The sequence below is a fragment of the Delphinus delphis genome, chromosome 6, assembly GCF_949987515.2.
Source record: "Delphinus delphis chromosome 6, mDelDel1.2, whole genome shotgun sequence".
Classification (NCBI taxonomy): Eukaryota; Metazoa; Chordata; class Mammalia; order Artiodactyla; family Delphinidae; genus Delphinus; species Delphinus delphis.
The window spans coordinates 43332866-43359739 of record NC_082688.1 but is presented as its reverse complement, the minus strand read 5'-3'; the positions used below and the strand labels follow the sequence as shown (position 1 = coordinate 43359739).

Below are 26874 nucleotides of genomic sequence, written 5' to 3'. Positions count from 1 at the left end.
CTTTTCATCACCCCCATCTTGCAGTCGTGCTGCCCAGAGCACCGAACAGCTGGTACTTCCCTACCGGCCTGAGTGGGATAACTTCCTCATAGCAAAACGCAAGACACCAGAACAACACCTCTGTTCACTCTGGAGTGCTGCTTTCTTAAAATGCTCATCAGAAGCCAGGATGACAAACTCAATGGACTGGTAACTAGGGAGCGTGACCTTCTTAGATCATTGAGGTCTGAGAAAGTGGTATGAGCTTCTAAGACAGCAGACAAAGCTTTGGCAAATTCAGAAGTAATGTGTGAACTGTCTTTACCTCCAGAGCACAAAAGCTGGTCAGGGCGTAGGAAGAGGTGGCATCTCCCTAACATTCTGGTGGGTGCAGCCGGAAGCACATTCATGCAAGCCAGCACCTGGAGAAGGCCGAGGCGGAGCCAGGGAGAGGAGAGGTGGCCTTCTCTCTCCAACAAACCAGACAGTTACCCAGACAAACAAGGAGCTCACAACACAGAAAGGGGAGGAGCAGATGCCAAGGGGAGGAGGTGGTGGGGATGGAGGGCACAGCAAACCAGGTTATCCCTGAGATATCGGGTGTTTTCACAAAGAATGTGACAAGCGGAAGCAGTGGCTTTTTCTGACCCGGGTGTGCTGATGAAAATCACTCTCTCCTGATTCAGGCAACAGAACCATGGGCTCAACCCACCCATCCAACCCGCCTAACTTCACTGTGGATGAAAGCATAAGCAGGTGAGTCTGCTGGGGTAACAAGAGATAACTTAGCCTTATAATAACAGGCTACGTTATCTCTTGTGAAGCTGTGAGCCTGCCTGCTTCACAACAAAGGGACTTCTAATTTATGACCTGAATGGTAAAGATGTACAGGGACTGTCACTGCATGACAGACTTTGACAGACTTTTCTATATATCTTGTACTTTTTGGAATGAGCATAGGCTATTTTACAGTCGTGTTTTGTTCTGTTTTGTTTTGTTTTGTTTTCTAAAAGGCAAACAAACCAAAAATACCTGATGGCTGGTGCAAAGGAGATGCGACCTTCTGGGGAGATCTGGACGATGTTCAGATTGTGGTTTTCATTAGAACAACCACCGGATTGACTCTATGGCCAGCTGTCTGTCATTTTCAGCAAGATTAGGCCTGCTCTCATTCCAAAGGGCTGTAGGAAAAGTCTCCCTTAGAGGAGCTATCACTGGGCCATATTACCAATTTCAGGGCAAGTGGTGAGAAAGGAAGGTCAGGGCCGGGGACACCTATGGGCATTTTCCTTCACTACCATGGGTGGGGGCCCTGGGGGGTCCTGATACTTCCATGGAGGTAGCAATGCATGGGGAAAATCTGTGGTGAAGGGAAGTTGGAGGGAAAAGGCAAAACATCCTTCTGCTTGTTAGAAAACCAAAGCTCCGGGTTTAATGCAGCGCCAAGGCACTTATTTCCCTGTCCTCGATAAGGAAGGCAGAACAATTGCCTTGTCAGCTTACACTTTTCCCGGAAGAGCTGAGTGGTTAGGGTGGGGCGTCAGGACTGCAGGGAAGTTGTGCATGCAGCAGAAAAAGCCAAAAAGCCATTTGTGGATTCTGAAGTTGACAACGTTCAATGTGTCGCTTGAGCTCATGTGATTTTTTTGTGAGTCCCAAATTAATCAAGGCTCCTGGAGCTCCAAGAAAGCAGTGAAAATACAAAAGAGCCTTTTCTCTCCCTTGTCCCTTATGAAACAGGTGGAGATCTTGGCTGGAGTGGGCTGTTGTCATAGATGTGTCCATTACATCTATGCCTGTGTCATAGGCGTAGATGTAATGGAGTTTATAGAAAAGCAAACTTCAACTAGGGAGAAAAAAAGGACCAGGCTAAGACTAAAAAGATTTCCTAAAGCTTCTGAAGAGGATTGCAAAGATTGGTCTGGAATTAAAAGCACCTCTTACTGCAGGCCATGTAGAAAACAGACTTGAAAACAATTCAGTTAAACCCTACAACATATGAATTCCAAACACACTATTAAATTGGACGACTATGGCTTTCAAGAAATTTGCCCAGAAGATGACAGCTATCAGGTATGCAGTGCGAAAGGCATTTTTCACATTGGAAAGTTACTTTTGCATAGTAAGCTTTCCAGTGTTCATTGAATTGAGTATGAAATAATACGCTCAGCTCTACAGTGCCCTGAACGTTGACTGCCTAATAGGGTCTTGGGACGTCATGCTGCAGAGAACCCTAGTTTTGTTTTCTTATAATAACTGTATGGCCGCCCCGCTGCTTGCTTCCCAGGTTTGCAGAGCTCACCTACCTCCATGAGAAATGACTCTCCTGTAGGGCTCGATGACCTTCATGTCAATCCGCTGCTCCTGTTCTCCAATGACCACGGTCCTCCACAGCCGGTTGTCCTCTCGCTCCTCTTCTGCCGTATATTCCGGAATAGACTCTGACTCTTGGCCAGAATCTTTGTTGGCTGTGTGATCCTCTGGAAATGAAGCATAGAGCAGGGATAAAGAAGAAAGACCTCCACAGGTGAGGCAGTTCAGCAACTAGCGACCTCCTGGCAGAGTCAACCCGAGCTCCCTGTTCTGTACAACTCTGATAGAGCTTGACACCATCCTGATCACATAAAGGACACTCAGTGAAGTCTTATTGATTGACTGACTGAACAACTAATCCATTGTGAAGGCCAGGCGGAGGGTGGGGATAGGAAAAGAGCTAGAGCTGTCTTGTGTCTGTAGTGGTCCAAGGGGGCATAGGCTGGTGCTAACTCATCCTTGATCATATAAGTTGTAGACTGCACGTCTTTCTGATGGGGTGAAAGGCTAGTCATCAGGCCCTATCTTCCTTGCGCCACATTTCTTGGTGTATCCTGAGTGCTCAGAGTGTTTTGGGGGCCCTCAGCTCAGTATCTTGACGATACCGCCAGCCTAGACCCCCACTCGAAGACTCTTACAGTGGGGTTGAATCCCCTTCTCTACTGGGAGTGCATCTGGACATTAATTCGATATTACTTCCTATACATTTTTCAAAATATGCTACACAAAGGTTTTACAGTAAGTGAGAAACAACCTCGTAGACCAGAAGTGCTCCAAGGCCAAAAATTCACAAGACTCTTACTTGCGGGTGCCCAAGGCAATGAAAAAGCCCACTGAGCATTCTTGGGGGAGAAATTTACTACCCATTCTTGTGCATCAAGAAAAAAGCAACCATATTCAGTTTTCCTAAAAGAATAAGCAACAATTGTTTCCATTTTTACTTCAAGTACTAGTAGACTTTAACAGTGGTTATTCTATGTATGTTTAAGTGACTTGGAAGAAAGGACTGTTTACAGATTTCACAATAATGCTTTCAGATGTTATCATTAAGTTTCCATTTCATGAGAAATTACCTTTGATTTATACTCCACTTGTAATACCAATGCAAAAACTCTGAAGTAACTACCTCAGGTCACAGAGTTAGGAAGCAAATACAATCAGACCCTTACCTTTTCTACCCTTCTAAGCTATCACATTGTACCTTGAATGTGTAACTGTCTCATTCTCATTTATTTTACTATAAGGCAGTGAGTTCCTTGGGCTAAGAAATTGTGCCAGAATCATCTTTAATATCTGCCTCCACCAACCCACTCAACACTTAGCTTGAAACCCTGCACAGAGCCCTCAGTGAAACTTGGGAGGGTGAGTGGATAAATAAAGCTTGGACAAGTTCCTGGAAGTATAGATAATCTGTAAGGGAGCCACCACAGAGCCATTATGTTCCAGAAGATCCCGCAAGACAAATTCAAACGTGTGTAATTACCTGTGACTTAGAATAGCAAAATGGAGTCCAGCTGGGAAGCAATCCTAGCCTTTTATGCCAACACCAACAGCTACTACCACCTGCAGAGCCTTGCAATCACTCTGGCTTTCTCTGCATTCCCACCAGCGCTTGCAGCTTACTCAGGACGGGAAAGCAGCAACCTTGGTTTCAGATCAAGCACTGTGTCACTTATGCAAATCCATCCATCTGCCCTGGACTCCCTTTCTGGGATCCCTTCCTGCTTCTCCCTTCCCACGTGGGGTAGGACCCTCAGATGCTCCTCTCCGCTCCCTTACCAGGACCCTGTTTTCCCACTGGGCTCTGATGCGGGTTTGTCTTCTGAGGTTCTTGTACACACCTGCTCTTCTCTGCAATGTACTCACCATCCACCAACCCCTCTTCACCCTGTCTGGGACTTTCTGGCCTGCTCTACGTTGACCCTGGTGATCTGTGTGGGGTTGTTTTGTTTTCTGCATGCTTTAATTGAGGCTACTTTGTTAAAAAAAAAATTTTTTTTTTGTATACTCTGTTCTCTTTGTTATAAAAATAAAACACGTTAATAAAAGTACAAGCAATACAGAAATTATTGGGTGGGGGCTAGCGGTGCGATGGATAGCACATCTGACTGCGGATCAGAAGATGCCAGAAATTGTTCAGGGAAACAGCAAAAATCACCAATGCCTCTCTCACTCATTTTTGTTTGATATGTAGTTTTCTTTCTATACTCATGGGCACAAACATACTTTTTTTTTTCCCAGAAAGTATGATTAATCTCTATCTTCTGCATGTTCTGTACGTACTGTTCTACAATGTGCTTCCACCTAATAACACAGCATGGGCTTCTTTTCATCTCAGTGAATATAAACCCTGCTCATTTTTAAAAATAGCCCTAGAGTATTCAGTTCTACTGATGTCTTTCAGTTTATCAGTCCCATAGCAATGGAAATTTAGTTTTATTCTATTTTATGGGTTGTTGTTCCTTATAAAGAATTTGCTGCAATAAGTATCTCTGTAAAGGTGTCTTATCTCTTTTGTGCACATATTGCTATAGGTTACCTTTCTAGCAATGGAATGCTGGGTCAGAGGGTCTAAGCACTGAAAGGCTTTATGAGCATTTCTGGCCTTGAATATATCACACCAAAATAGCTGAGAGTACCTATTTCCTCACACTATTAAAACCACTGGCGGGACTTCCCTGGTTGTACAGTGGTTAAGAATCTGCCTGCCAATGCAGGGGACATGGTTTCGAGCCCTGGTCCGGGAAGATCCCACATGCACGGAGCAACTAAGCCCATGCGCCACAACTACTGAGCCTGCATGCCACAACTACTGAGCCCACGTGCCACAACTACTGAAGCCCACGCATCTAGAGCCCGTGCTCCGTAACAAGAGAAGCCACCGCAATGAGAAGCCCATGTACCGCAACAATAGCCCCCGCTCGCCACAACTAGAGAAAGCCCCTGTGCAGCAATGAAGACCCAATGCAGCCAAAAATATAAAAAATCAATAAATTTATTAAAAAAAAAAACAACACTGGAGGTTATCGAAGTTTTTAATTGTTGAAAATTTAGGGTGAAACTCCTCTGTTGTTTTAATGTATATTAAATTATTAAAGAAGGTGAGAATTATTAAGTGTTTATTGGTTATTTATATTTCTCTTACTGACAGGGAGGCACCTGATAAATCCTTTGCCTATTGTGGTCCTTACTGATTTTTTGGAGTTCTTTATACAGAACTTTGTCATATACTGCAATTATTTTCCTGCCTTGTGCTTAGTTTTTGAATTTGTGATTTTTTCCCAAATAGAAATATATTTTTATATAGTTGAATCTATCAGTTTTTGTCTGTATGCTTTTTGATTGTTGTATCATAGTAAGAAAGGACACTACACTCCTACCTTAAAAGTATGTCTACATGTACACATTTTCCTACAGTTTACTTTTAAAAACAGCATTATTATTCATTTTGGCATAGAAGTTTGAGACTGGCACATGTAGATCAGTGAAGTTAGAACACACCCTCTCACCATACACAAATATAAACTCAAAATGGCTTAAAGACTTAAACATAAGACATGACACCATAAAACTCCTAGAAGAGAACATAGGCAAAACATTCTGTGACATAAGTCATACCAATGTTTTCTTAGGTCAGTCCCCCAAGGCAGTAGAAATAAAAGCAAACAAATGGGGCCTAATCAAACTTACAAGCTTCTGCACACCAAAGGAAACCATAAACAAAAGACAACCTATAGAATGAGAGAAGACATTTGCAAATGATGCAACCGACATGGGCTTAATTTCCAAAATATACAAACAGCTCATACAATTCAACAACCAAAACACAAACAACCCAATCCAAAAATGGGCAGAAGACCTAAACAGACATTTCTCCAAAGAAGACATACAGATTGCCAACAAACACATGAAAGGATGCTCAACATCACTAATCATTAGAGAAATGCAAATCAAAACTACAGTGAGGTATCACCTCACACCAGTCAGAATGGCCATCATTAAAAAATCTACAAACAGTAAATGCTGTAGAGGGTGTGGAGAAAAGGGAACCCTCTTGCACTATTGGTGGGAATGTAAGTTGGTGCAGCCACTGTGGAAAACAGTATGGAGGTTCCTCAGAAAACTAAAAATCGAGTTGCCATATGATCCAGCAATCTCATTCCTGGGCATCTATCCAGACAAAACTATAATTCAAAAAAGATACATGCACCCCTATGTTTATAGCAGCACTTTTCACTATAGCCAAGACATAGAAATAACCTAAACGTCCATCAACAGATGAATGGATAAAGAAGATGTGGTACATATATACAATGGAATACTACTCGGCCATAAAAAAGAATGAAATAATACCATTTGCAGCAACATGGATGTACCCGAAGATTCTCATACTAAGTGAAGTAAGTCAGAAAGAGAAATTCAAATACCATACGATATCACCTATATGTGGAATCTTAAATACGACACAATGAAACTAGCTGTGAAACAGAAACAGAATCACAGACATAGAGAACAGACTGGTGGTTGCCAAGGGGGAGAGCGGTTGGGGGAGGGATGGAGTGGGAGTTTGGGATTAGCAGATGCAAACTATGATATATAGGATGGATCAACAACAAGGTCATACTGTATAGCACAGAGAACTATATTCAATATCCTGTGATAAACCATAATGGAAAAGAATATAAAAAAAAGAATGTATATATATGTATAACTGAATCACTTTGCTGTACAGCAGTAATTAACACAACATTGTAAATCAACTATACTTCAATAAAAAGAAGCTCGAGGCTGGACCTTTTTATCAAGTGTTACTCCTAATGTTTCAGAGAAAGCATGTCCAAGTTGGTATGTCTCCTCCTTTTCCCATCTCTTCTGACTGATATAAATGAAATAAAGTTATATAAGAGCTAGGGGTTCAGTACATTGTCTTAAGGTGTTCAATTCTGGAAGTCAACAATCTAAGCTAGTAGGAAGTAAAAGTAGCTTTATTTTACTCCCTTTAATTAATAGATCTTCCCAAACTTAACAATTCTTCTGGGACTTCCCTGGTGGCGCAGTGATTGAGAATCCACCTGCCAATGCAGGGAACACAGGTTCAATCCCTGGTCTGGGAAGATCCCACATGCTGTGGAGCACCTAAGCCCGTGCGCCAGTACTACTGAGCCTGCGCTCTAGAGCCCGCAAGCCACAACTAGTGAAGCCCGCACGCCACAACCACTGAAGCCCGTGCGCCCTATAGCCTGTGGGCCACAACTCCTAAGCCCACGCACTGCAACTATTAAGCCCATGTGCCGCAATAGCTGAGCCCGCATGACTAGAGCCCGAGCCCCACAACAAGAGAAGCCACCGCAATGAGAAGCCCGCCCACCACGAGGAAGAGCAGCTCCCGCTTGCTGCAACTAGAGAAAGACCGCGTGCAGCAACGAAGACCCAACGCAGCCAGAAATAAAATAAAAAATTAAATTAAATTTTAAAAATATGAGAAAACTACTTTAAAAAAAAAATTCTTCTGCTACAACTATAAATTACCGTCCTCCCATTGCTATCATTTTCTCACTATTTGCAAAATTTTCCGGTCTCATTTAACTCTCTATCCCCAGGCCCTCCAAATTTAATGTTTGGTCTCATGCTCTCTTCACTAAGAAATGCTTGATTTTCTTTGTCTCCTTTTCTGAATAACAGGCTTTTCTCCCTGGCGACTGTTGAAGTCAATTAAGCCGTGGTACACAGGGGAGAAGTCAACTTGAGCATTTTCTTTTGCCTTTGGTGAGAAGATTTAGTACACAGGCTCCTGAATATCCTGTGCTAACGGATCACGGTGGAGAGTCCACTGTTGGTGATCATACAGACTAACAAAAGATGAGGCAATGAGGCCAGCCGTGGCCTCCAGCAGGGACATACATCTGTAAAGGGGACTAGCTTTCTATGTTGTGATCTTGCACTGATAATGGGAACAGTCTGAAAATGCCTTAAAAGACATTCATTATGTTTGAACTTTTTTTTTTTTTTTTTTAAGCCAAAGAGCCTCTTTACTTGTATTAAATGTTAGAAATCACTCCCAGGAAGAAAATGAGGTTAGGTATTATTCGTGACATATTTGATCACTAACATTAGGCATAATTGAATCCTGGACATGCTGTGTATTAATCTAGACTATTGATTTAGAGAACATTAGGTTGAATGTTACTAATTTCATTTGTAGGAGGAGTGCTTTCTAAATGACACTCATCGTTCAAGACATGTTTAGTATTATGCTAAATACCCAGAGATTTACAAACTAGCTTTGAATTTTCATTCCTAAGATACCTTTCATCGCTCCCTTTTATGTCACTTAGTATCCAATGTGGATTCAGGTTTGTTTGAGCCTGAAGTGTATATAGTTTTGGGGGGAGGGAGCTTTTTAAGGAAAATAATCTTTTCTTTTTTTTTTTTTCTTCAAACTTTTACAAAAGCTTGTAATGATGTGAACATATTTCTAGGGACCCTTCCTGACAGAATGAAGCTTAAGTTCAGCTTCATCTTTTGCCAGTATCACAAACTGAGAAAATTCTTCACTTTTTTCCTGTTGAAGTATAGTTCAGTACAGTTGGAAAGAGCATAGCCGGGGTTCAAACACGGGCTTTCTCCATCTTCTTTGCTATTGTTAGAGTCCTAGGTACGTCTTAGTCCCAGGCAACAAGAGTAACTTGCTCAATGGTCTTCCGACTTCCATTTTTTCATACACTCTGCCCCCCACCCCCGGGTTTGCACTTTTACTTGTTAGAGGAAAGACATCCTGTACCCAGCTAAGAAAGTCTTTAAAGTTCTTCAGGTGACAACAGGTACGTAGTTAATTTGAATGTGAAAACTCAGCATACAAAAATACAAGGAAAAAATCATCCTTTCATACCACATTATCATTATGGCATAAGGTTGCTTGTGGGTAAAACAGAATAAGCCTAACACTTGACTAGTTAATATGCAGAGTTAAAACAGGGAATTGATTTTATAAGCTGGTTGCCTGTAGGCTGTGAAAATAATGGAAGACTGCAGATAAGGAAGTTAAATGAAGTGACTATCTGATTATGTGGAAAAAATGTTAGGGCATCTTATTCACATAGGAAACTGTCTGTCATTAGGGGTTAGTTTTAGAAAAGATAGCTTAAACGAGGTCACTAAACATCGCTTAGCCTAGGAAGAAAAAATATAAGAGCACATAAGTGTTTCTTATAATGTTCTTATCAGAAATATTCAGGCTAAAATTCTCTATCATTTTTCCATTTCCCTTATGAAATGGCTTTGCTGAGACCTGAATTACGGTAAAAATAACTCTGCGGTTGGTTTGGAAAACAGAAATAGGTCATCATCAATTTTCTGACCTTTGGATATTTTTAAGTTTATAGGATTAATATAATAAAGTATTAAAAGAAAAAAAAAGCTCAGATCTCCCTTAATATGAAAGACTGGCCTGTTAAATCCTTCACTATCTACATATTTCTGATATCTTTGGCACTTCTAAATATCAAAGGAAGTCAAGCCTTAATTATGTCGGTACTTTGAATGACATTTGGACACAATTATTAAAGAAAAAATAGCTTGGGAGGGAAGACTAATTTAACATCTTTTGATAGTGAGCTTCAGAAATTTTCCATAAGCAAAATCACACTGTGGGCAAATAACCTGGCAGCAATGTTTGGTGATCATCAACTGAATAAAACAGGCAAATGGTGTAAACATCCTTCAAGCACTTGAGAAATTAAGGGCCCTCAAGTCACCGGAAAATGGCTGGATAAAAGGGAATGTAGATGTGAGGCTGGGTCACCAGGCTCGACTGCAGGTGCGCTAGCCTAACCTAGCAAAAGATCCTCCTGTTCACTGTCAGTATATTTATGGAGAGAGCATGGCCCAGGAGTCGGGGACAACAACTCAGGTTTTGAATGCTGGCTCTGACGTTTACTGGCTATGTGACCTTAGGTGACTTGCTTAACCTCTGGGGGTAACATAATACCTATTCATAGATGTGACGTGAGCATTAATATAGTTAATATTTATAACGCACCTAGCACAGATCCTGGCACACAGTAAGCACTGTGAAAAGTGTTCATTAAATAAAATTAATTACTGACCAAACACTCTTGAAAGCCTGTGCCTTAAAAACTCCAATCTTGTTTAGAATGTATATGCCTAGTTCAGAATGCTCACACAACAAACAAGAAAACCATGCAGCTTTCCAAACATTAATTTCGTACTTTGGGATGCTAATGTATTCTCTCTCTATAGTCAGTTATCTATATCTGCATGTTTATAAAATATAGCTATTCAGAGGCACTTTGTGTTTTCAGTGTTTAATGTTGTTGTTTTTAAAACAGTGTCTGAACATACATCTTTCATATGAAAATCAAGGTGGACTTAAAATTCAACTTACATTAAAATTCTCTCCTTTGAGTTTAAGACCTAAAAGCAGGGTTGTGGCTGTTAATCTGGTTCTTTCAGCATAACTGTGTCGACTAAATAAAAAGAACTGTGTCAGCAAGTGGCAGCTTTAATTACCAGTTTGCTCAGCCACCACCACTTTGCTTGACAGTTTTACTATTTATAAAAAGAAAAGGTTCAGATGTAGTGTGACACAACTCTCCAGGGCAACAGAAAAGCGCAGGGGGAGGAGAGGGAGGGGCGAGCAGGGTCCTGCCACAGCTGTCTTCTCTGGGATTTTAAGTTAATGCTTGATTTTTACACTTGAAGATCTATTAGCAGAAGAAGGGCTGGGAGAGCTGGGGTCAGCTGGAAAGGATGGAGTAGCTGGGGAAGAGTGACTGAGATGGCAGAAAAGAATATGAATTCAAGACCTTTCACCTCCTATTTGTGTATTTCAACCTACAGGGTCAAATATCCTGATAACTATAAAAATCCAAAAACATGATAAAAATGCAATATAAAATCTCTACTTAAACACGATCATCTGTAATACAAGTAGTTTAGCCACTTCCTATTTTCTTAGCTTGAGGAAATAAAGCTTTACACTCTGTGAAGGCAGGGTCTGAATCTATGCTGGTTGTGGTTATAGCCCTGGTTGCTCAATGACCATTGGTTGACTTAAGTAATTTGATGATGCAAGTAATTTGATGATGACTCTCCTAATTTCATAACTATGTTCTTCTATGAAAGAAACTGCTGGAATCAGTATAGCTCTAAATAAGTCAGGGCATCATCCAATTGTGGTATTTCTTTTTTAATCATTTTCAAAGTGTATCAAAGCAGTAGCTGTAGCCAGGATTCTCTTACTTTCAAATTCAAATACTACAAAGTCAGAGAATGCCACCCTGTAAAACTGAAACTACATGATGCCATTTTTTAAAGCAAGTGCTTTGTATCTGTATATATTTCTTAAACGCAATTTCATTGAGCAAGAGAAAGAACTAAAATAAGACTGGTAATCATATCAGGAGTGCCAGTGTTTGATCCAACAGCTTTTCATTTTCTCCCTTTTTTTTTTTTTTGCGGTACGCAGGCCTCTCACTGCCGTGGCCTCTCCTGCTGCGGAGCGCAGGCTCAGCGGCCATGGCTCACGAGCCCAGCCGCTCCGCGGCATGTGGGACCTTCCCGGACCGGGGCACGAACCCGTGTCCCCTGCATCGGCAGGCGGACTCTCAACCACTGCGCCACCAGGGAAGCCCCAATTTTCTTCCTTTTTATTTTTCCCCCAGCACACCCTGTCCCATCCCTCCTTCCTTCCTGCTTTATTGGGGATATAGCACTAAACATAAGAAAGTCCCTGACCTTGTGGAGCAGACATTCTAGTGGGAAGAGAAAGAAAATAGAGATGCAAGCAAATAGTTAAATGATACGATTTCAATTAGTGTGACACATGGAAAATAAAGTGAATACGGGGATAGAGAGTGACTAGGTGGTGGTGTGGGGAATGCCTTTGATTACAGAGGTCAGGGAAGGCCTCTGAGAAGATGACATCTGATTAAGTTCTGAATAAAGAGAAGGAGCCACCCAGGTAGGATCTGTGGGCAAGAACATTCCAGACAGTGGGAGCTTGTACAGAGAAACCGGTAAGCTCTAATTTTTCCACCTCTAATTTTATCTTCTAGATTAAATTCTCTTTCTCTGCAAACCCAGTCCCGGTTTTCTTATAACACAGCATGTAACATGGCCCTACATGTAACACTTGTAACACAGCACGTAACATGGCCCTACAACCCCAGCCAAGCACAAGGCCTGGCATAAAGTCGGGGTTTAACAAAGGAGTGATGGCTATGTATGACCTCTGTGAGCCATACCTGTTCTGTCAAGCTCTAAACCGTCAATCATGTCCACCTATGACCTGAGATACAAACAGAAGCTTCTAGAAATCACAGAAAGGAGCCACCAGCAACACAATGAGAGGTTTGTTCCTAAAGCCACCTAGATGACATTAGATAAGATTAGATAATCTTTCACTTTTCACTTAACTTTGGCCTTGCCAACTTGGCCACTTACCATGCCCAGTGTACTCAAAAGAATCTGCTTCATCAGGGGTGTCGAGTTCATCCACATTGATATCAATTTCGTCTGGACTGTCCAAGTTATCATCAGAGAGAACAGACCCTTCACTCTGATCCAGAGACAGATTGATATTTGGGGCTGTGAGTTTGATTCTCTGAGGATGACTGCCATTAAGATCCAGAGAATTAGGAGGTTCTAAAGAAGATAAAGAGCAACATTATTAGACCATACACACGGCTGCCAACAGTGGGTGTGGGCCCCAGTGAAAAACAGTTTTAAGGCCTTTCAGCAAAGGCACACCTGCTAAAAGTCCTCATGTGGGATTTAGACCCCACTCTTGGCCAGCAGGCCTCAGTACTGGCTCGCCCCGGCTACATCAGCCCTGGCCATGCAGAAATAGGAAGTGGGAGCAGAGATCTAGTTTTTAGAACTGCCCTGTTCAGGTTTGAGAACTTGACATTGATACACTACTGAATCAAATTTTTTATGATGCATATTACTTAAGAAAAACAGTTAAGCTTTACACATAACTTATAGTGATTCATGGAGACGTTATTCCTCTGAAATGGAGGATACAAACTTTATCTGTAATGTTTACAGACAACCCAAAATATGTCTCTTTAGTTCCTGACATCTCTGTTGTGAACTTTCTTTGGCTTTTTTTTTTTTTTGTAATAAAACTGAGGTACCCTCCCAGATTACATTCCTGGATCAAGCACTCATTAATTCTTATGCCAATATGGCTTGACATTGGTTCCTGTACCGTAGTGATAGTCTCCTCGTGTAAGGCTCATGGAATTAGCTCCCACTCTTTCACTGTAATATGCATCTTGCTGTTTAAGAGCCTTTCACTAACAGAAGCAGAGCTGGAGAAGTCATTTTTAACCAAGTTGATCCCAACTAAACAATGTTAGAGAGATACCTTAACAAAACAGTTTCAGGATTCCCTATCACAAAATGTTTTGAAGGCCATCTGGTATACCCATCAATTCTGGAATTCTGACTCTAGTCTTGTCTCTTGTCCTAAGGAAGCTGACACTGTTTCTTTGTCATTAAGATTTTTTTTTTTTCTGTCTAGACAACACCTAAACTGTGTTCCATGTAATGTTTTTATGTATTACTTGAAAAAATGTTTCTATTGATCCGTCAGTTTGTAAAACATTGGGTTTCCATATTACAGGGATTCTCAGAGCTCTGCTGTCCAAAAGAAATTTTTTGTGATGGTAGAAATGTTATGTATATAACATTTTGGGGGGTTTTTGGGCCACGCCACGTGGCTTGTGTGATCTTAGTTCCCCGACCAGGGATCGAACCTGGGCCCCCTGCAGCGGAAGTGCAGATTTCTAACCACTGGACTGCCAGGGAATTCCCACAATTCACGTGAATTGTGGACCTTGAAGAGTGGAGCAGATGTACGGTGGCTACCATGCTTATTCGGCCATAGAACACTTAAGAATAGTTATGTCACATGATTAGTACTTTGAAGAATGCACTTTAAATACTCGGACAGAAATAAAAAATTGACTCCCTTCTTTCTCAATTCTAGGCTTGACTGATAATGTCAGGGTTCAGGATCTTGGTATGATCCTGTAGCTGGTACAGTGCAAAGGAGTGAACCTAGTACAGAGTGAGAGTCATATAGGTTGCCACTGAAATTTTTTAATTCCTTTTTGTATATGCCTTGGGTTGTAAAGCGTAGTTTGGGGTTTTTTGTTTGTTTTTCCTTTTTAATAATCAGGATACTGAGCATCCTTAATATTAAATCGCTAATTTTTAATATTCTCACACTTACGTATAAATTTGGGGAACTTAGATGTTAGAATTTGGTATTATGATAAACAGCAGCCAGTTATCACAGGAACTGAAAACATTGGCAGATCCAGGCACGGCCCAGTAGATAAAGGGTGGCCCACACTAGGTGATGATTCAAGTCAGCTCTGAAATTAACCACATCAAGCCTAACACCTTCCTCACACATATTTTTTTCCTCTCTTCACTTTTATCACTGATATCACAAGTTGGATGCACAGGAAATGGTTCTCTCACTGAATAATGAACACGTTTGGATATAGAACACTGCTGAAGAAAATGAATGAACGCTTTCTCACCAGGCCTCATGTCTGCTGCACTGGGACTCAGCATTCCCTCCTCAAAGGGGATGTCCATGCCCACATCCTCTAACAGTAATCTGAAAAAACAAACAAACAAACACAAAGCAAAGAGTGTAAAAAATGGCGTGGGATTTAATTTTCTTTGAAAAGGAAACCCAGAGATTCCAGGATGGCATTTTCAATAAACCAAGTATGTGTACTGAGTCCATTGTAAGTGGCCCTAAATTAGAATACAGACTTTCTGCAGTTACTGTGGATGAGAACCACGGACTCGGAGTTTACTCTGTGCACAGAGTGAGTCACTTCTTCTGCCAGTTCTCATAAGTAAACACACCTCGAGTAAGAAATTCAGAAACAGGAGAAGCAAATAACTAATAAAATATACTTAAGGGGACATTTAATTTTTTTTCAACAAGGGATACAATATATATGCTTTGGAGTAAGTACAGACCTGACTTTGTATATATCTCTTCCTCTGTAAATGTGAGCATATTACCTAAACTGCGTGGACAGAGGAAAGCGTACTCTGCTGATCTGTTTGTAAAACAGGGATATACCACCTACCTCACTGAGTTGTTGAAAGATTAAGCAATGGATGTAAAGTGCCCGACATTCCTGAGAAGGTGCCAACTGATGTTATTTTCCTTCCTTCTTTGAATATTTAAAGATTCATTGTGAAATATAAGTTGGTGAAGATGGTTCTGGTCATGAGTTACCATCTTTTCTCCCTAATCAGTGTTGAACCCGGGACTGTTGAACCCAGGACTTACCCACTTGGTAAGACTAGTGGAAGGGAACAGACAAATACTGGAGGAAACTGTGGCAAATCTATATGCTGTTGTAGGAAGCTGATCACTGTTCACAGTAAATTCCCCTTGACTTATTTTTATCTCCTGACCCTCGTTCAGTACATCCCCATTTATCATGATAATATATATATATATATATATATTTAACATCTTTATTGGAGTATAATTGCTTTACAATGGTGTGTTAGTTTCTGCTGTATAACAAAGTGAATCAGCTATACATATACATATACGCCCATATCCCCTCCCTCTTGCGTCTCCCTCCCACCCTCCCTACGATAATATATTTTTCTTCGTGGTGGCTTCCATGTAATTTTACTCATCTAGGGTGAATACCTCTGATGTAGACACTAATCTAAATTTAAACATGATAAACCTTAGTGTTAAAGTTCTAAATTTAATCCCTCCCTCCCTCTCTTACTGCGACTCCTCTCCACCTCAATCTGGGTCTACCAAACATTTGGAGTTTGCTTACCTGGATGATCAGTTTCTTCAGGATTCAAGTTAAACCCCTTATTGTTAACAAAGTCTATGACGTAAACAAAATCCTGTGTCTGTAGTGATAACTGTGCTTGCTTCATTTATTCAGCAAATATGTATCGAGTGTCTACTCTGTGCTAAGGATGTAGAAGAATGAAACAGACCAGCCTCATGCTTGTGGTGAAGATGGGATGATGGAGTTAAAATAATGAGGGGCTTCCCTGGTGGCGCAGAGGTTGAGAGTCCGCCTGCCGATGCAGGGGACGTGGGTTCGTGCCCCGGTCCGGGAAGATCCCACATGCTGCGGAGCGGCTGGGCCCTTGAGCCATGGCCGCTGAGCCTGTGCGTCCAGAGCCTGTGCTCCACAACGGGAGAGGCCACAGCAGTGAGAGGCCCGCGTACAGCAAAAAAATAAAAAATAATAATAATAAAAAATAATAATGAGGACTGTCACCAGCAATTCAGCACTGCTCCCCTGAGAGAAGTAAATGCCTGTGTCCTTACCCGTCAACCCCACAGACCCCTTCAAAAACACAACCCCAGGGAGTTTCTTTCTCCATACACTTGTTGTGGCTTCTGCCCTATATGTTCTCTGAAATGAGTCCTGCACCCTAGTCGAAAAACAGTGAGCAAGGGGTCAGCCTGTGAGTCAAAGGCAATAAACCTATTGGCAGGAACAATATAACCCTTGCCAGAGACGCACCGCATGGGGTGCAGCAAACCAGACTGTCCAGCAATGGAGGTGGGGTGGTAGGCAAAGAGAAGGCCTGCTCTAGGCCCCAGTTTGAAAGTCCTGGGACCCAGAGGGATAGCTGTCTAGGTTTCCCATGCTGTTGCGGTTTTTCAAATCTCCTTACAATGACCCCTCGTCATCTGAAGTGATCTGTGTGCGTTCTCTTTGACATCAACCCTGTAGTACCTGTAAAGTAGCAAAATGCTGCTGTTGAGAGCAGCTAGATTCAAATCTTAGCTCTACCCCTTACTGTGTGTCATATGGCAAGTTACTTAATCTTTCTGTGCCTCCATTTCCTCTCCAATAAAAGAGAGACTGTGCAATGCCTGAAAAGAACACTGAAAGAAACGAATGTTATCTGCTTTATTGTAGTTCTTTTTGCTATTATAATTGCCTTCTCCATTAGCCTTGAAGCTTCATGAGGACAGAAACCATGTCTGTCTTCTTTACTATTACATCTCCAGCACCTGGTAGAAATAAATACCCGATAAATATGTGTTGGATTGAATTATTGAACTTGAAATCCCCTAAATGCACATGTACATTATTTTCTCTAGTTGCCTATGAGTCAACCTAAAAAAAAAAAAAAATGACATCATACCTACTTGCTTCAGAGAGCACATAAGGGTGCTGGCCTTAGCTCCAAGATAAATATGAGGGGTTTAAAAATAGACAGATAGGGGCTTCCCTGGTGGCGCAGTGGTTGAGAGTCTGCCTGCCGATGGAGAGGACACGGGTTCGTGACCCGGTCCGGGAGGATCCCACGTGCCGCGGAGCCGCTGGGCCCGTGAGCCATGGCAGCTGAGCCTGCCCGTCCGGAGCCTGTGCTCCGCAACGGGAGAGGCCGCAACAGTGAGAGGCCCGTGTACCGCAAAAAAAAAAAAAAAAAAAAAAAAAAAAAAATAGACAGATAGTATCCATCTTAAAATTTTGTAGGTTTTGTTGATGTTTGTGAGTTATAGGCAACATCATGGAATAACTGAAAGGGTCCTGGATATGAGGTTATAGTCCTGGGTTACAGTTCTACGGTTAGTACTGACAAGCTCTGAGAAAATTAGCTGACCGTCTTTGTGATTTTAAATGAAGCTAATGAATACAGAATATTACAGTGACTGTGGAGAATAAACAATAACTAGAATACATGAGAAAATACTCTGGAAATGATAAGGCATTCACTAAGTGTAAGGTATTGTGTTCCCTCATTTTAAACATAATAGCAGGATCAGTGATTTAACAGAAGTCTGTGTCATGGTTGGACAAAACATATATTAAGGATATTAAAATTGGGGTTTCAGCCTCGGTAAGGGAAAATTTCAGTGCTGCACAAATCTCCGCAGAGCCTATAAGTGCCCTGGACTCACTGAAGTTAGTAAATAGAGCCTTTGTCTCTCAGCGCCCCTTTACGGCACAGAGACGCAGTTAAGAAAGTGCTAGAAAACCAGAGGCGGCATACCTGAGGGAAAAGAGAAGCTGAAGCTGTGACCAGGCAGTGATCGGAAGAGAGGGACTCACAAATCCACAGATATTACAGAAGGCCGTGGGGAGTTTTTAGGAAACCCCAGGGACAGAGAAGGAACGCTGCACCAGAACAGCCCAGAGGCAAACCTGGCAGAAACCCAAGTTGTGCTCACTGTAAATACTTCAACCACATTCATACATTAGGTCTATAAATATTTGTAGAAATGAAGTGGCCAGAGTAGTTGGCGATGGGACTGCATGGAGTTTTACCAATGGGAATGGAAGCCTCTTGGGATCTGTTAGGTAACGAATCAGTCCATAGTGAAGGTTAAGTATTTTACCTACCCAACCGTAGTCACTACCTAATTAGGGGTTTTCTCTGTACGGAAGGGAGCTACCTAACAGGCTGGGGGTGTTATAAACACTGAGTCTGACTCTACTATTGCTGACCTCCCCAACAGATGCTTGGCTCCACGTCGCCATCTAGAGGACGGATCCAGAACTGTTTGCTGGGCGGTTTTATAAACATTATCGCTCTTCACCAAATAGTTCTGGCTCTCCGCCTTTTGTCCTCCTCTGAAATTAGGGTGGCCATGTGACTTGCTTTGATCAATGAAACGAGGGCGGAAGTGGCAGGTGTCACTTCCGGGCAGAAGAATTAGGACCAAGTGTAGGTGCCACGTGCTGTTCCCCGCTTTGGTGCCTATGGAGGAGCTCAGAACAGGGGCTGGGAGGAGAAGAGCCCCTACTGGATAAAGATCGTTGGATATATGAGCAAGAAAGAAATCTTTTTGTTTTGCCCTGAGATATTGGGTTTCTCTGTTACCACGTGCTAATCCAGCCCATTCTGAGCAGTACAGCTGTTTGTTTTGAAGGGAATATCTGACTGGCACTATGCCCTGACTTGGATTACCCAAATCAGGGCATTTCCCACATTCTCAACCCAGGCTCAGGGTGATGATAAACATCTTCTTGTCTAGGTTTGCTTAGCATATAGGAACATTTTTCTAAATGAGGACAAAGCTCAGAAGACCACCAACTGCTTTTCAAGCATTCTATAAACTTGAATATGAACATAGCACCTTCATGGCTTTCTCATAGCCACCTAGCCCTTGTCAATTTACTTAATATTTTTCTTTAAATTGACTTAAGTTTGTTTTGAAAGGAAGGTTTGTTATCACTGTATATAAGGAAACTTAGAGTCACTCACCTAAAATAGTCACATACATTAAATATAATCAAAATAAAACAATGCTATTAAATTCAAGCTAGAAACCCCTGGGCTCTCCCTCTGAGACTTTTCTTTATTTGCTAAAAAAAAAAAAAAAAAAAAAAAAAAGAGGGATCAGAAAGTGGCTGGCAAGGTGTAATGTCATTTATCATTATAAATCCAAAGAAATGCTATATAAGACAGAACACCCTAAAAGTAATTAATACATTTCCAAACTTGAAAGAGACTGGGGGAAATCCCCAGGTGCTGGAAATAAAGAGTTATTCTAGAAAGCTGATGAAAGGTAGCCTGCAGGATTTTGGACTGGACATAGGCCTTTGGGCCCCACAGGAGAAGTGACCTCCAGGTGCTGGAAGAAACGCCTAGACCCTGAACTGCTAAATAAGGCCGTGGCCCTTAAAAAGCGGCCCTCTTAATGAAAGAGGGATGAGAACAAACTCTATCCTCTGGCCTTGGAAAGCACAGTCTGCCTGGAATCTTGGGTGGAAAACTAAAAGCAACCTATGAGAATTAGAGACACTGCTTGTATGCCAAGTATGTCTTGATTTATATTACCTGAATGATGGAGGAAACGCAAGTCAAAAGATTAAAATGAAAATTCACCTAGGACCATTGAAGGCCTCGAGTCCTAGGGTTCCAAAAGAACCAAATACGAAACCACTTAATGGTGCTACTTCTACTATCTAGGATTCACTGGAAATCCACTTAGGAGAAAGAAAAAACCCTCTGAAAGGTGAACCCACACCAACACCCTCACCCACGCCCACCAAACTACTAACTAAACTACGGAAAAACACTATGGGGGATTGCCAGCAGATGCTGTAAACAGAAGAACTAGCAATAAATCTTTAGAAAAAACACAAAAAGCAATATGAAAGAGATTATAATAATTAAAGAATAATTTTTAAAACTTCGTGGTGTTGAAGCACTGAGATTTGGGGTTGTTTGTCATAGCAGGCAGTGCCATTTACCCTGAGCAGCCATGCTGGCTAGAAAAGGGAACATCTAGGGCTTCCCTGGTGGTGCAGTGGTTGAGAGTCTGCCTGCCGATGCAGGGGATGCGGGTTTGTGCCCCGGTCCGGGAAGATCCCACATGCCGTGGAGCGGCTGGGCCCGTGAGCCATGGCCGCTGAGCCTGCGCGTCCGGAGCCTGTGCTGCGCAACGGGAGAGGCCACAACAGTGAGAGGCCCACGTACCGCAAAAAAAAAAAAAAAAAAAAAAAAAGGAACATCTAAAAATAATAATGCAGAAGTGTTGATGATAAAGTGATATAAAAAGAAATATCAGAAAAACAATAGCCACAGGAAAGCAATTGTCACAATATTAGTAGCAAACAAAATAGACTTCAGGCAGAAAAGCATTATTAAGGCTTAAGAAAGTTATTACTTTATGATAAAAAGAGGAATTTCTCAGAAGATATATTGACCCAGAGCCAATATGCTTTTAACAACACAGGCCAAAAAATCGAATATAAATTATAAGGAGAAATTAACTTCATGGGGGGAAATTTGAATGTCTCAAGAATTTAGGAATCAATCTGAAAAAATGCATAAAGATACAGAAGATCTGAACAAAGTACTAACATAGCTTGGTCTACTGGACAGATCGGCACTCAAGAAAAATACACAATTTTTTCAAACTCATGAAAAGTATGTAGAATGTCTTGTAAAATACCAAAAGTCAACATTGCGTGTACCTTATTTTCTGACTTCAGGGCCATATATAAGAAATCAATCATAAAAAGACTGTGGAAATTTAAAAACACATCTGTAAGTAAATGAACAATAAAGCCCTACGTGTCAAAACTTGTGAAAGCAGCTAAAGAAATTCCTAGAGGAAAATAAATAGCCTTGAACTCAGATATTAGAAAAGAAAATGGATGAATTATCTAAGGGCTCAACTCAATCGAGAAGTTGGAAAAAGAACCGTGCTCCTGGGTGATTCAGTGCTATTTATACTGAATCTGGGCACCCCTCTAATCACAAATACCACCAAGTGGGGAACAGTGACGTAAATAGAATCTTCCAATTTGAGAATGGATCCCATGTATATTAGTAGATTTTGTGTCTCTGGTACTTCTGCTTCTTAATAAAGAAACTAGCGCGCAGTAGCAGGGCGGTCCTGACACCAGAGTAAAAGATCAACTGAAAAAGGAAAATTTTGGGACCTGGTTATATGCACCCTCTTGAGTTTAGACCAGGTACAAAGGTAAGCCCATTCTACATTGTATATCCTTCCAGCATTTATGAATCTGGAGGGATTTAACTGTTGTAGGATTAGCTTTGTCCGAGATCAGTTTCTTTTTAATAGCGAATGAGCAGTGAACCGAGACTTAGCGCACACACAACACTTCTAGATTCTAATGTTTCCTGGCGGGCATGCACACCCAGCAGCAGGCAACAGCCCTTTTAGGGAATAATCATTCTTATAAGACTGACCACTAAAAAATACAGCTCCATAGAAATAGGGTAGCAGGTTAAGGATGTTAATTGTTCTTTAGAAAAATACCATATGGTTATGCTGATAAATTTTGGGAAATGATTACATAAAGAGAGAGTTCCCTTGTGACAGACTTCATAAGTCACTTTCTCTAGGAGTGGAGATAAAAATGAAAAGAAAAAAAAAAGAAGAAACAAAACCTTTCATGAGGTGCTTGCCTGCTTTTGTTGAGTACATAAATTAGCCCTTTAAAGACCAATGGTTGGAGAGTTGCCATTTCAGGATTCTTGTCTGATAAAGTAGGCTGGACAATTTAAGATAAGGATACCTGCCACCCTGTGTGCCCCAGGGCACTTATCACATTACTCAACTGGGAGGCAAGGCAGAGGCACTGGGGTTCACACTCAGTGAATACCCAGGAAAGGATGGGCGCTTAGGTCCCACAACAGGAAGCTGGGTTTGAGCCCATGAAATGAGGCTCTTGTCAACAATTAGCTACCCCACTGGGCCTCACTCACCCTAGAAAAGATAAGTGTGGTGACTCCTATAAGTCAGCCAGCTGAGGCAGATAAGGAAGGGGGTGAGAATAGGGAAAGGAGATGACAAAAAACTAAAGGAACACAAGCACTGGGCACTCACCCAGTTACCACCTTCTCTAGGGATTTTGCAAAACCCCACAAACCACAGCCATCTGTTCTCATGTTCTCAGAGGAGAGAAACATTATACAGTCTCCTTACACAGGGCTGAATTCTCAAAATCTGCAGGTAGCAAAAATCACTTGCTGTCCAAATGACCCTTGAATTATAGCATATGTCGTTTGTATAAAATCCTCTGTAGTAAACCTTATGAGCCCTAAAGTTTGAGGAACACAGCAGGAATAGAAGGAAAGCCTAAATAGCATTTCAAACATTTCTTTTCAGATAATAATTCATTAAATCCTTGGCCGTGAACAGGGCTGCATGGAGAATTCTACCTCTTGCCTGCAGGGTATATATTATTCTCTTTTTCACATGTTTTCTAAAACCTTAAGACATATCAATACTTGTTACTGAGAAGATTCAATTAAATGGCATAATCTCACACTGGGAAGGGGCATATACTTGGTTCTGAAGCGAATCTACAGTTCATAACGTGGATTACTCACAGGCATTTCCAATTCAACACGTACAAAACTGAATTCAGCATCTTCCTCTGCACAGATCTGCTACATCCTACATTCTCTGTGGTAGTTTTAAAAAAGTGTCCTCAAATTCTTTGACATTCCTTTCAAAAGTTGGAGCCTAACACCCCCCCTTTCCTTAAGTGTGGACTGAACTTGGTGACTTGCTTTTAAAGAACAGAATAAGGTAGACGTGACAGTGTGTGACTTGTCAGACTAGGTCCTAAAAAGCACGTGGCTTCCTCTCTGCTCTCTCTTGGATCACTCACTGTGGGAGAAGCCTGCTGCTGCCATGTCCTAAGGATGTTCAGGAAGCCCTATGGAGAGATCCAGGTGGTGAGGAACCAGGGCTTCCTGTAAAAATCCAGGAAGGAACTGAGGCCTCCTGCCAATAGCCATGCGGGTGGGTCACCTTGGAAGCAGGTCCTCCAGCCCCCATGGAGCCTTCAGATGACTGATGTCTCGACAGCAACTTCATAAGAGACCCTGAGTCAGAATCACCTAGCTAATCTGCTCTTAAATTCCAGACACAGAAACTGTGAGAGAAAAAATGTTGTTTTAAGCTGCTAAATTTCGAGATAATTTATTACACAGCAATGGTCAGCTAATACCTTCCCCATCCCGGTGAATGTCCCTACCAATCACCTGTGAGCTCGCAAACCCCAAACTGGCAATCATTCTTAATTTCCTTCTTTTTCTAACATTCCTTCCCAATCCAGTTGACCATCCTGACCATCCAGTCTTATACATTTGCAACCTCCTCTCCTCTTTATTTTCACTGCTAAGACCTTAGTTCAAGTTCATTTTTTCCTTGCAGAAACCTGTTTCTGATTTTACTTCCCACCCCCTTCAAATTGCTCACTCAGTATCTAACGATCTCAATCTAACCTTCTTGTTTCAGTCCTTTCATGTCCCCACTGTCTCAAGGGAAGGGTCCTGGCTCCAGAGAATGGCTCACCAGGCTTCACGGTCTGGCCTTCCAGGCCGAACTCGAGCCTCCTCTCCCATCGCTCACTCACCAGTTGGTTCTTGCTTGTCTTCTAGAACTCAGCTTAGACATCTCAGCCCCACCCCACACAGCTGGGTCAAGTCCAACAGTACCCTGAGCTCACATTAAATGGGTATTTTTCATGATTTACAACCATCTATTCCTAACTTCTCTGGCCCCACCCTCCCCATTCCTCCCCACTCTCATCCCCCCTCCACACATGCACACAGAGGTCCTTGAAGGCAGGCACTCCCAGTGCTTAGCAGAGGGCCTAGCATGTGGTGGAGGGGAATAACTAACTATTGAATAAACACCCTTATTTAGAGACGGGAGGATGCCCTACTTTTCTAGCAGAGTGTTCCTCATAAGGTCTCACCACATATTGGAACTTGACCACTCAAATTGTCTACCAACAAATTACGTTTGATAACAAGTTAAGCTTTCTTCAAAACATAATTTAGAAATGCGAGGTGACTCTTACAGAAGTCATATCACAAAGGAGTAATTGCTCTAAACATAATAAGGTGAAGTTCACCCAGTGTAGAGTTTACAGTGCCCTCTTCCACAATGACAAAAGCACCTCTCAGATGCTATTAGGAATGACCCGGTGCAGGGCGGGGGCGGGGAGGATGGGCATGTTAAGTAAGGATGAAGTTCTTGCGAAATGAGGCGGAGGAGGAGTGGACAACCGTTTGTCTTCAGAAATGAAGAGTCTTTAGGGCGAGAGTCAGCAGCTCCTGTAGGATGACCAAGTGACCAGAGTCTCAGCACAGACTCCTGCAGCCCTGCCCACCCTCCACTTCAGCAGCTCAGCACCTCCTGGAATTTCTCTTTTGTGCTGACGAGTCTGTAGATACCTCCCTGCCCTCCCATCCTGCCCGAGGGGATATGCTCACAAGGATTCCTCTCCCCAGCAGTGCAATGCAATGGCTGCACTGCCTTGGTTTTACTTCCCCTCAGTCGCCCGGGAGTGTGGACAGTCTGGCACCAGAAATACAAACAACAGGGCCGTACAGAGCCACTCTTCCAACTGCTGCTCAAGCAGTTATATTTGTTGATCCCTAGGGCATGGCAGGGGAGTTAAGTCTTTGACTTCTCTAGAGCTGGGGTCGGCAAAGTTTTTCTGTAAAGGGACAGATACCAAATTTGTTATGTTTTGCAGGCCACACAGTCTCTATCATAACTACTCATAACTACTCATAACTACTGTAGCACAAAAATAGCCGTAAGATATGTAAATGAATGGGCGTGGCTATGTTCCAATAAAACTGGGTAGAAAAATAGGTGGCCAACTAACTAGATTTGACCTGGAGGCCATAGTTTGCTGACCCCTGTTCTAGATGAAAACAACTTGAATACAATTTCATTTCTCAAAAGGGAACGCTCTTAGACTGTTGGTGGGAATGTAAATTGATGCAGCCACTAGGGAGAACAGTATGGAAGTTCCTTAAAATACTAAAAATAACATTTCTCCAAAAAAGAAATACAGATGGCCAACAGGCACATGAAAAGATGCTCATCATCGCTAATTATTAGAGAAATGCACATCAAACCTACAGTGAGGTATCACCCCACATCAGTCAGAACGGCCATCATTAAAAAGTCTACAAATACCAAATGCTGGAGAGGGTGTGGAGAAAAGGGCACTGTCCTACACTGTTGGTGGGAATGTAAGTTGGTGCAGCCACTGTGGAAAATGGTATGGAGGTTCCTCAGAAAACTAAAAATAGAATTACCATATGATCCAGCAATCCCACTCCTGGGCATGTATCTGGACAAAACTATAATTCAAAATGATACATGCACCCCTATAGTTCATAGCAGCACTATTCACAATAGCCAAGACACGAAAATAACCTAAATGTCCATCAACAGAGGAATGGATAAAGAAGATGTGGTACATATATACAATGGAATACTACTCAGCCATAAAAAAGAACGATATATTGCCATTTGCAGCAACATAGATACAACTAGAGATTATCATACTAAGTCAGAAAGAGAGACAAATACCATGTGATATTTTTAATATGTAGAATCAAAATATGACACAAATGAACCTATGTATGAAACAGAAGCAGAGTCACAGTTATAGAGAAAAGACTTGTGGTTGCCAAGGGGGAGGGGTTTGGGGGAGGGATGGAGTGGGAGGTTGGGGTTAGCAGTGCTTTTATATATAGAATGGATATATAACAAGGACCTACCTACTGTATAGCACAGAGAACTATATTCAATATCTTGTGATAAACCATAATGGAAAAGAATATATAAAAAAGATGTGTATATGTGTGTGTGTGTATATATATATATGTATGTATGTATAACTGAATCACTTTGCTGTACAGTAGTAATTAACACAACATTGTAAATCAACTATACTTCATTTAAAAAAAAACAACTAAAAATAGTTACCACTCCTGTGCATATATCCAGAAGAGACAAAAACTCTAATTTGAAAAGATACATGCACCCCAATGTTCACAGCAGCACTATTTACAACAGCCAAGACATGGAAACAACATAAATATCCAATGACAGATGAATGGATAAAGAAGATGTGGTATATATATATATATACACACACAATGGAATCATAGCCATAAAAAAGAATGAAATAATGCCATTTGCAGCAACATGGATGGAACTAGAGATTAGCACACAGAGAAAAACGAATCCCATATAAGTGGAACCTAAAAAAATAA

The 26874-nt window shown here is 41.7% G+C and overlaps 1 protein-coding gene across 2 annotated transcripts in view; it reads right to left on the bottom strand.

The window, feature by feature from the left end:
- PRUNE2 (prune homolog 2 with BCH domain) overlaps window positions 1–26874 on the bottom strand; it is a 272023-nt gene that overhangs the window by 35176 nt on the left and 209973 nt on the right. For both annotated transcript variants that reach the window (XM_060014603.1, XM_060014604.1), the window contains 3 exons: window positions 14871–14950; window positions 12757–12957; window positions 2286–2459 (listed from right to left, as the gene is read on the bottom strand). In XM_060014603.1, the coding sequence (XP_059870586.1) occupies window positions 2286–2459; window positions 12757–12957; window positions 14871–14950 (455 nt within the window). The remainder of the gene's footprint in view (window positions 1–2285; window positions 2460–12756; window positions 12958–14870; window positions 14951–26874) is intronic.